This window comes from Acanthisitta chloris, unplaced genomic scaffold (assembly GCF_000695815.1).
Source record: "Acanthisitta chloris isolate BGI_N310 unplaced genomic scaffold, ASM69581v1 scaffold3401, whole genome shotgun sequence".
NCBI lineage: Eukaryota > Metazoa > Chordata > Aves > Passeriformes > Acanthisittidae > Acanthisitta > Acanthisitta chloris.
Genome location: NW_008654183.1, coordinates 26514 through 37039, shown reverse-complemented (window position 1 = coordinate 37039; position 10526 = coordinate 26514). Strand labels below are relative to the sequence as shown.

The window sequence follows — 10526 nt, the reverse complement described above, 5'->3', positions numbered from 1 at the left end:
CGGGCCTGGGCCGTGCTCGCAGGGAATGTGTCTGCTGCTTCCGTGGGGTTTGTGCGGGGAGAGGTACAGGCACCCTGTAAGGAGCTGGGGGGACAGTAAGGGTAACCTGTAAGGGTAGGGGAGCGGAACTGCCGAGTCGCCGCGGGTGTAAGTGCAGCGAGGTACCGGTGGTGCGTTTAGTGTGTTGTTTTTTTCTGTGGAGTGCCTTAGGATACACCTGTTGTGCTGTCTCCATCTTGCCACCAGCCCAGAGGTGGTGTGGCATTTGTCATCCTGTGTGGCACTTGCTCAGGACCTGTATGAAGCCTCGTGTTCAGGCTCTGTAATTCCTCCCTGGATTTAGAGAAAACCAGGGTTTACAAACCAGCCTGTCCCTGTGGTTGAGGGCTCACATGCAGAAAAGATGACTAAAACTGTACAAGCTCACAAAACTGCAGCTGTCCTGAGGAAGTAAAAGGTATTTAGATTACAGGGTACTGCAGAGAACATTAAAACGTCTGTTGGTTTTGGGACAGTCTTTGCAAAAGAGTCATTGAAATAAACATAAGCCAGTGTCATGGTGAGCAGCTGAGGGAAAACTAGAAGAGAAGCTGAACTCCAAAACACTCACCATAATACAGACATGATGGTATTATACTGTGTGTTATGTGGACCCTGTTGCTCCCTTTTCCTAAATCCTTTTTGGCCCCTTTGTTGCTGGGAGCATACTTTGTTTTGTGTGTGTGTTCTTATTTGTGATACAAAGAGCATTCTTGGGGAGCTGTATTGGCCCATGTATAATGAGAAGAGCTAGGAAAAACAGAAGTAGTGAAGGAGGATAAATAGTTTCTTAATCTATTGTTCATTTACAGAAGGACTTTTCTCTTAGCTTTTTTTTTGTATGTATATAAAACCAATAAAATTTTCAGTAAGTATTCATGGATTATGAGAAAAGGGAATGCTGAGTTGTAGAATAGAATCACGGACAGGTTTGGGTTGGAAGGAACCTTAAAGCTCATCTAGTTCCAACCCCCTGCCATGGGCAGGGACACCTTTCACTAGACAGGTTGCTCCAAGCTCCATCCAAACTGTCCTCAAACACTTTCTGGGATGGGACATCCACAGCTGCTTTGGGCAGCTTGTGCCAGTTCCTCACCACCGTCACAGGAAAGAGTTTCTTCCTAGTATCTAATCTAAACCTTCTCTCAGTTTGAGGCTGTTCCCCCTTGTCATATCACTACATTTCCTCCAGCTTCCTTGTAAGCCCCTTCAAATACTGGAAGACTGCTATGAAGTCTCTCCAGAGCCTTCTCCAGGCTGAACAACCCCAACTTTCTCAACCTGATTCTCAGAAGAAGAATAATATTCTAGGTCCAGCTTCTATATTTAAAGCAAAGGTGGCCTTTTTTTTTTATTTTTTCTGGGACTTTGTTTAATTAGAAAGTTAATTATACAATGTAAGTAGGATAATCTTTTCAAATGCATGATGTGTGCAAAGTAAAATTAAAAGATAATTGACTTCTGTCCCCATTTTTTGTCAGCCTTCTAGCAGTGGCCGAGCTGCAGAGCTCCTTGCCAAAGAACGTGGAACAGTGCCTGGGTTTATTGGCTTTGGAACATCTCAGAGCGATCTAGGATATGTTCCTGCAATTCAAGGAGCAGAGGAAATAGACAGCCTTGTGGATGCTGATTTCCGAATGGTGTTGCGAAAACTTTCTAAAAGGGATGTCACGACAAAATTAAAAGTAGGTGTATCCTTTGCCCACCATAAATTAATTTTTTTCATTGGAAAACAATACATTTTTCTTAAGGATGGGAGAGGAATATATGAAGGTAACTAATATGAATTTCATATTGGTACACTTGCTAGAACTGCAATCCAGAAGATATCTTGGATAACCTATAAAAAGTTCCGTCGTGGAATTATCTTTGTAGATGCTCAATTGCAAGAAATGGATTGATTTTTGAAAAAGAGAGTTGCAATTTCAGATACAAGTTGGTAAATTACGGAACATACCTATCTAACTTCTTAAACCATGCTCTTGATAATTTGATTTTAGGCCATGCAAGAGTTTGGGACAATGTGCAAGGAGAGAGAAGCGGAAGTTGTTAAAGGTGTTCTTCCTTACTGGCCGAGAATTTATTGTAAAATTTCACTAGTAAGTATTGAAGTATTTAAATTCAAAACTTCTCTGAATACTTGCTATGAAAACCTCTGAGATAGTCTTTATTGATATATCTACCTTTGTTGGAATTATTAAGTTGCTCTAGGAAGAACGTGAAGGTCAAGGAAAGCATTGGATTTTGTTGTGAAGATATTTCAGTATGGGCAGTGGGTGGAATCTTGAACTTTTCATTTCTGGGCTGTACTTACTTGATGGAGTTTTTTTGTTTATTAGACCTTTATGTTTAAAAGATAGATATTTTTTAGAGGAAAAGTTCTTTCATGTAGATTCTAAAATGGCTAAAGAGACTTTTCAGTTCACATAATTGTAAATATTTTTGATTTAGGACTAATATCTGACCAGAATTAATGTTAAAAAAACTCAATCGACCTCAAATGTGGAAAGACCATGTGTAGTCAGCTAATCAATAGTTTTTGCATATATTTAATGCATTTCCAAACTATGGATTGGCCACTGTTGGAAACGTGGTATGGGACATAAAGAATCACTAGACTGATCCATTAGAGCAGTACCAAGTGTTTCTTCTGGGAGCCAAGAGCATAGAAAGTTGTCATGTTTTAAATTCATATACAAATAAAGGATAGTGTTGCACAGTTTCTGTAGCCTTATGATAGTTTTAATTAAAAAATGTCAAGGCTTCCTGTTTGTCTTGCCTCTTGTCTTTCTGTGAAATGTTTTTATACATTGGAAATAGAAACTGTAGTTAGGGATATCAGGAGAAGGCTACAATTCTGAATATACAGTACTTTGGGAATATGATGCTGCTAAGTTAGGGCTCTCCCCATGCCTAGGGGATATCAAGACCTTTTTGTTGTTGGTGTGTGTTTTCAAATTTATATTGTCCAATTAATTGCAAAAATGGCTTTTCAATCATCACTTATGCTTTGAAGTACCTGGCATCAAAGGTACATTTCTTAAACCAATAAACCTCTCTTTTTCCTTCCTTTTTAAAATTTTTTATTGAAACAGGATCATGATCGCCGTGTTCGAGAAGCAACTCAGCAATCTTTTGAGCAACTGATTCTAAAAGTAAAGAAGCACTTAGCTCCTTACTTAAAGAGTATCATGGGATATTGGCTGATTGCTCAATGTGACACTTATTACCCTGCTGCCTCTGCTGCAAAAGTAGCTTTTGAAAAAGCTTTCCCTTCGAGCAAACAACCTGAAGCCTTAGTATTCTGTAAAGATGAAATTCTTAATGTGAGTTTATACTTTTGTGTTTCTTTAAGGCTTTGTGTATGTTGACTTTTATTATAAGTTTAAAACTTATCCTGCCCCCATCTGTTCTTCATGGTTAAATTCCTTTCTCGCCTGAAACTTTGCTGCTATGAAGAGAATCATGGAATCTTAAAACCACAGAATGGTTTTGGCTGGAAGGGACCTTAAAAATCATCTCGTTCCACCCCCCTGCCATGGGCAGGGACACCTCCCACTAGACCAGGTTGCTCCAAGCTCTGTCCAGCCTGGCCTTGAACACTTTTGGATATGGAGCAGCCACAGCTTCTCTGGGCAACCTGTACCAGTGCCTCTTCAGCCTCACAGGGAAGAACTTCTGTAAAGAACTATAAAAAAGAATAATAAGGAAGACTGAGGCAAAAACACCTCCTCTGTTTTTCTAGACTTGTAATGAGAATGACTGTAACCAGAGGAATGTATAGTGAATTTTCTTGTATGCATTTCCATGTAATGATGCTCAGTCAACATGTGATGTTGCTGACAGATGGAATAATGATTCTGGACTAGTTTAGCTGCAGTGAAAAAGGAATAAAGAATGCTGAGCAGTGTTTCAGAGAACCTCTGCAAGCTTAGTTCTGACCAACGTTAGTGCTCTTCTGCTGATCATATATGACGCTGAATTGACTTGCTCAAAAAAGGTACCAGATGGCATTGCTGGCCCATCATATGCAAACCAACCATTTTGGTTTGCCTCAGTTTAGCTTCTTTTTAGAATAAACACATTGGTATAGAGCTGCAACTTACAAAGTATTATGAAGGTTTAATTCAAACGCTACCACAGCTACTATGTCCAGCACAAGTCAATTAAATTCTTTTCTTGTTCACTAGCATGTCTAAAATGGGTTTGAAAGGTGACTGAGAGGTTGCAAAATTTTATTGTAGAGCTGTTTCTGAATAATGCATGGACTGTATTGTTCACTTACATATAAACATACAAAAATCTAATATTTATGTGATTTTTTTCCCTCTCAGGTACTTCAGGATCACCTGCTGAAAGAAACAGCTGATACACTCAGTGACCCTCAGTATGTTTGCCTGCTTTAATGTACATGGTTTAAGTTGTGGTCTGTATTGGGTTCTCTGCCCCTGGGGGTAGTGGATGTAATTTTGTTTCAAGAGACAGAACATTTATTTGAGTCCAGATCCCAGCGACTTTCTTTGGGACCTCAGTATAAATGCTTTTGAAACTCTTACAAGTTATCCAATTCTTGTTTCAGCGCTTTTCAGAGTAACATTTGCTGGAAGATGAAATGACTTGATCTCTTTTTCTAACACTTTATAATGTAATTTAGAACCAATGGAAACTTTGTGTCTACACTGCTGGCATCTGAAATCAAAAAAAGAATGCAAAAAAGCTGGGTAGTTTAGTTTAGAAGAACTTGGGAAGCCTACTGGTTTATTTGTGGTCCATTTTGATTTTTTTGTTTGTTTTGCTTTCTGAGAACTGTACCAGAAGAAGAAAGGGAAGCCAAATTTTTCCGGATTCTGACCTGTTCCTTGTTAGCTTTAAAAAAGTTGCTTAGCATGTTGCCAAAGAAAGAGATGCATTCATTGGAGGAAAAGTTAATGTCACTTCTCTCCCAAAACAAATTTTGGAAATACAGCAAACACAACATACCACAGGTGACTTCTAATTTCTTCTTTATTTTGGTTGGTTTTAGTTAAATGTTATACACTGAACCTAAGGAAGTATTAGCCAGTTGTATTCTACAAGACTGGACTTTGTACTTCGCTTGTGTTTGAAACCTAAAAGGTTTCTAGGCCATAAATGGACAATATTGGTCTAAAATTTACCCACTGGACTGAATTGTTATTTCCATGTGATCGTGATCTGCTTCTTGGAAATCTGCCGTCATTTCAAATTCACAGTCAGTTTACTGCATGTGTTCTTAGGGCTTTGGGATTTTCACATTTGAAACCATTTTATTGGCCTTTAGTCTGCTAAGAGTGATGAATTCATGTGGCAGTATTTTGTTAAAAAGTTTTAAGGTGCTTTTGGGAAAAAATGCCGTTTGAGAAGTATATTAAAATACAGCTTTTGATAAGCATTTTATCGCTAAGCAAATTGCTTTCAAATATTTTATAAGCCTGTTTAATAATTGCTTTATTTTTCTTTAATATTTAAACCTTTCCTGATGTGATAAAATATGGGGACTGCATGTTGATGTTAAAAGGAATGTTACGTGTAGTGACAAAGCATTGTCATTTGGCTCAAACTTTGTTTTTTTTCTCTGTGGCCTTTGGCAGGTTCGCTCAGCTTTCTTTGAGCTGATTTCTGCTCTTTGCCAGCACTTGCCTGAGGTGGCGAAAGCCGAAGCACCAAGAGTTTGTCCTGCTGTTCTTCTCAGCATTGACGACAGCGATGCAGTGGTGTGTCCTGCTCTCTGGGAAGCTGTACTTTATGCTATCACCACTATTGAGGTAATGTGGGAAACCTAAGGGGCAGATATTTTCCTCATATGTAACTTTTCACCAAGTGCCATTGTTCTCTGTGTAGAATTAGGAAGAAGGGCTTGACTGGGTTTTCTTGGTGATTAATAAATGAACGTCTCAATGCTATACACTCCCCTCTTTCTCTTTAGGGTTTCAGTGTCACTTCCAAATAATACCATGTCCAGTAGATCTGAAAATCAGAGGTGTGTTATAAGTTTAATTAAATTGACCTGAATACCTTTCATTAGTTACTAAAAAGTCAGATAATATTTAAAACGTTTTTCTTGGTTAAAGACAGTTACAAAAATGACCTGCAGTGCATTTTTTTCCCTTTCAAATTTAATGGTTCTATAGCTTTTTCTTTTTTCCTACTAATTTTAAGTGTAATACCAGTTTTGCATCTATTAGCAGGATGAGGTGTTGCCATAGACTGAAATGTTTGGAGGATTTAGTGCTACAGATCTCTTTTGCAACTGCTAGTATGAACTGTAAGGGTTTTTCTGGAAAAAAACCCCGAAAAATCTGTCCAGCTTGTTACAAATATAGGTGTCTTGAATTATAATAAATATTATAGATCAGATGAGAGAAATTTTGGGGAGGGAAAAGTGCCAAAGTATTCTGTAACCGTCAGAAAATTTTTTAAGAGAATTTTGAAGTTAGTTATGCTTCTAAAGTCAGTCATTGCTTGGTCTTGATAATGAGAACTTGAAATGAAATACAGGACAAATTACAATAATAATTTTTAGGAAGCTTTCTGAAAGCATTATGAAAGAGAAGCCTTTAATTGCAGTTGGCTAACGAGGAAGGGCAATTGAATTTAAACTATGCAAAAATAATTTTATCGTGTTAACTTCTTACATTCACAAGCTGAAATAGGGAGAAAGTAATTTTTAAAAATACTGGTGAGTGAGTTACTTAACAGAATTTCAGTATTATGATAAGGTGTTTCAACCACAATATACAGAGGTAGGTTAAATGTCTATCTTGGGTGTTTTTCTGAGGCAACATATGCTTTTTAATTTACAGTAAGTGAATTTCTTTCTGCAGGACTGTTGGAGTCATGTAAATGCCAAGAAGGGAGTTCTGCCAAAGCTATGGACTGTGCTTCGAGAAGGTGGGCGAGGCCTAGCTACAGTCATATACCCAAACATCTTGCCCTTCCTTAGCAAGGTCCCTCCTCGGGTTGTGGAGCCGAAGCTGGAATATTTCAGAACTTTTTTCAGCTCTATAATTCAAGGGTATGAGCCACAGATTTATATATGTATTTATTTATTTATTTAAAGAGGAGTGAAAAATCATATTTTGAAAACAGTTTTAAATATCCCAAATTAGAGTCAGTTCTTTGTGGTTATTCCTATCATCTTAAACCTTCAGCATGCCTTTTGATTTTATTACATCTTTCTTAGGCAAAGCATTCTTATCTTTCCTTGGCTAAGCTTTGTGCTTATTCCATGACAAGTTTTAAAATGGGAAATTTATTTAAAATTAGAAGTGACTCTTAAGAATCAGGCTCTTCTCACCAGTGTGTAATTTTTACAGAGGTTATTGGGCATTAGCATTCTTATAGTCAAATTTCCTGTGTGCAGGAACTTCAGTTCTTGTGATACTGATTTTTAAAGGACTGAAACTATCACTTTTTTCTTTACAATATATCCGAATCAACTTTCTATGAAATTTAATTTAAGTATATGCACATGTAAATATTTACACATGTGCATTGTGTACTCAAAAGCATATAGAAGTTATTTTATGAAAGACTAAAATGTCATTTATTTAAACAAAAATCAGTTCTCAACTGATGTTGGTATGACCATTAGCAGAGCTCTTGGAGAAGAGAGTTATGTATGGGTTGGTTTTGAAAAGGTTGTAGAATTTTATTACAGCTAGTAAGGTGATTCTAATATTTCTATGGTAATTTGTGTGGTTGAATTTTCATTATAAAGCAAACAAATTGCAGTTTTTCCAGACTCTAACTGGTAATGGTGAAGCTATCTAGATGGCTTTGCTTTATTTTTTTCTTCTAATTATTTTTTTCTGTAATGACAGAAAGTGATACTTTCTGAACCTCTGTGTGTGTGCATAGAAAATTGCAAAGGAGTTTTGACAGACATCTGAAACATTGAGACAGTGTGCTTGACTGGATATGGTTCCTCTGTTTACATATATTTTTTTTCTGAAGGCAAAGTACAGCTGCAAAGGTTATTTTAATATAAGTTATATTAAATGCCTGAATTTATTTTGATCTGACTCCTATAAAGGAATCTATGATTCTGTATTCTCATATTGGAGTTGTCTGGATCAGAACAACACACATGACACTGATACTGGAATTCCTGGAAGAACAGTTGTCTGAGTGTGCTCTCCCTCCTGTGTTGCCTCTCACAGGTTGTCAAATGAGCGGGCACTAGCCAGCCCTTCAGAAAGCTCAGCAGTTATAACTGCATTCATGGAGTGTCTGCGCTTTGCTGTTCTGCAGAGGGTAGAAGATGACCAAAATCAGATTCATCAAATGCTTATATGTGACCAGGTATCTATTAGAAATACTGAATGTTTTTGTGTGTACATTTAATAATTCAAAGTTAAAGAAAAATGTGGATTTTAGGTAAGCGTTTGCTTTTCTGTTGAAAGTTTCACTAGATTTTATGGAAAAAATCACCCAGAATCATCAGTGTTGGAAGAGACCTTCAAGGTCATCTAGTCCAACTGTCAACCCAGCACTACCATCATCACACCTAAACCCAAGTGCCACATCCAGATGCCTCTTTAAAACTTCCAGAGATGGTGACTCCACCACCTTCCTGGACAGGTTATTCCAATGCCTGACCACTCTTGCAGGGAAATTTCTCTTTTCTAATGTCTAATCTGAACTGACCCTGGTACAACTTAAGGCCATTTTCTCTTGTCCTTTGACTTGAGACATGCCAGAAGGGGCTGACCCCCACCTGACTACAACCTCCTTTCAGGCAGTTGTAGAGAGCAATGAGTAACAAAAATAATGTTACTGAATTTAGTAATGTTTTTTCTTCCTGTAAAATCATCCTTTTCACTGTGCAGTTTAAACTATATTTAAGGAAAACAAGCCTTCCATCCTGTATATTTATATTAAGTGTTCAAGCATGACTAATTCTGATATTTTCAGAATTGCTTCTGTAAAGTTTTTCGAAGTTATATAGTTTCCTGGCATTATAAAGAATAAAATATTTTCAGTTGGATCATTGTTCTTTGATAAATTTTTTTTGTCTTTATAGCTAATTCCTCTTATCGATGCTGTACTTAAGGAGCCCAAGTTACAAAGTGGACCATTATTTTACCAAATAGCAGAAACACTGAGTTCCTGGGAAGCTAAAGCAGAACTCTCCAATGGTGATGGCACAGATGAAGTTTTCCAGAAACTGTTGTCAAATTTTTGGGACCACCTTTTAAAAATGTGTGTACTTCATGTTGATAGGTTGGATGCTGATGAGAAATTATTGCTTGCCATATCTGGTATGCTGGAAATTCTTCAGAATCCAAAGAATGCCACAAAACCAAACAACAGAAAATCTTTAAAAATCAGATTTACAGATGAGGAGGAATCTGAGAGAAACATGGAGAATGGAAAGCTCGCAGAAGTGAGAAGTGGAGACCCTGAAATACAGGCTGACTTGCAGCATAGTTCACATCTAAGAAAAGAACCTTTAGAAAACTTAGTCTGCAACCTCGCTGAGCTGAGCATTGTGTATGTCAATGAACAGAAGTCAGAACAGCATTTGAAATTTCTCTCTGCCCTGCTCAACTCTTTTTCTTCAAACAGAGTTTTTCAAGTACTTTTAGAGCAGGGAAATGATGTAAGCCCTGCTCAAGATGAATCCCAAAACGAAATGAAAGCTCGTAACAGAAGTCCATCTGTACAATTTCTGTATATGAATTTAATAACTTGGCTGAAAGAAGACTGGAGAAATGACACCCAGTTTCTGGTTGATATTTTATACAGTGTGCTTCATTGTTGCAACAGTAATGACGAAAGGAAAATCATTCTTGATGATTTAGTGAAGGTATGACCTGCACATTTGTTACTAATTTTTATCAAAGTCATTACTGTTTTTGTGGGCTGTGGTTCATTAATAATCTTATTTTGGTGCCATTGAATGGAAGATACTCTGCATGAGCTTGGTTAAGTTCAGGGTAAGAAAGGTAGTTTTAGGAGAGGTTGACATGACAGTGTTGGGGTGAAAGATTATGACATCTGTTCCTTTCTGTATGGTATAAATAATTAAAACCCCATCAGAATGTCTTTGCCCTTGCTTCTTTACTCAGTGTTCTTTTATACTAGTCATTGGTCGCCTTTCTTATAAATACAGTCCCTTATTGATCTGTGTGGTAGAGAAAGAGACTTGGAAGCCAAAAATAACATAATCGATAACTTTGTTACTTAAATTGAGCAACTTCTGCTTATCGCCTGCACAAGAGTTAAAATGCTTCCTGTTCAGCAAAGAATTTGTTAAATATTGTGGAATTTTGGTTTTCTTTTCAGATGGATCTGAAATGGATTATCTTTCTCCAAATAATTCAGAAGGTACCTCTTAAGATTTTTTTTTTTGTTGTTGTTATGTTTAGATTTGAATGTATCTCTGGTGTTAGCTTTGAGACTCGTGTGTTTGAATGACTTTTTTTTTTTTTTTAAACTTAAGTAGTGATAATTTTCATAGTTTG

At 37.2% G+C, this 10526-nt stretch overlaps 1 protein-coding gene across 1 annotated transcript in view; it reads left to right on the top strand.

Moving 5' to 3' along the window:
- The first annotated feature begins 1523 nt into the window (after window positions 1–1523).
- The window catches only part of LTN1 (listerin E3 ubiquitin protein ligase 1), a 28109-nt gene continuing 19106 nt past the window's right edge, over window positions 1524–10526 (top strand). The window contains exons 1-10 of the mRNA XM_009083372.1: window positions 1524–1724; window positions 2040–2138; window positions 3135–3365; window positions 4374–4426; window positions 4844–5024; window positions 5649–5822; window positions 6882–7072; window positions 8220–8361; window positions 9083–9868; window positions 10348–10389. Of these exons, the coding sequence (XP_009081620.1) occupies window positions 1677–1724; window positions 2040–2138; window positions 3135–3365; window positions 4374–4426; window positions 4844–5024; window positions 5649–5822; window positions 6882–7072; window positions 8220–8361; window positions 9083–9868; window positions 10348–10389 (1947 nt within the window). The 5' untranslated portion in view covers window positions 1524–1676. The remainder of the gene's footprint in view (window positions 1725–2039; window positions 2139–3134; window positions 3366–4373; window positions 4427–4843; window positions 5025–5648; window positions 5823–6881; window positions 7073–8219; window positions 8362–9082; window positions 9869–10347; window positions 10390–10526) is intronic.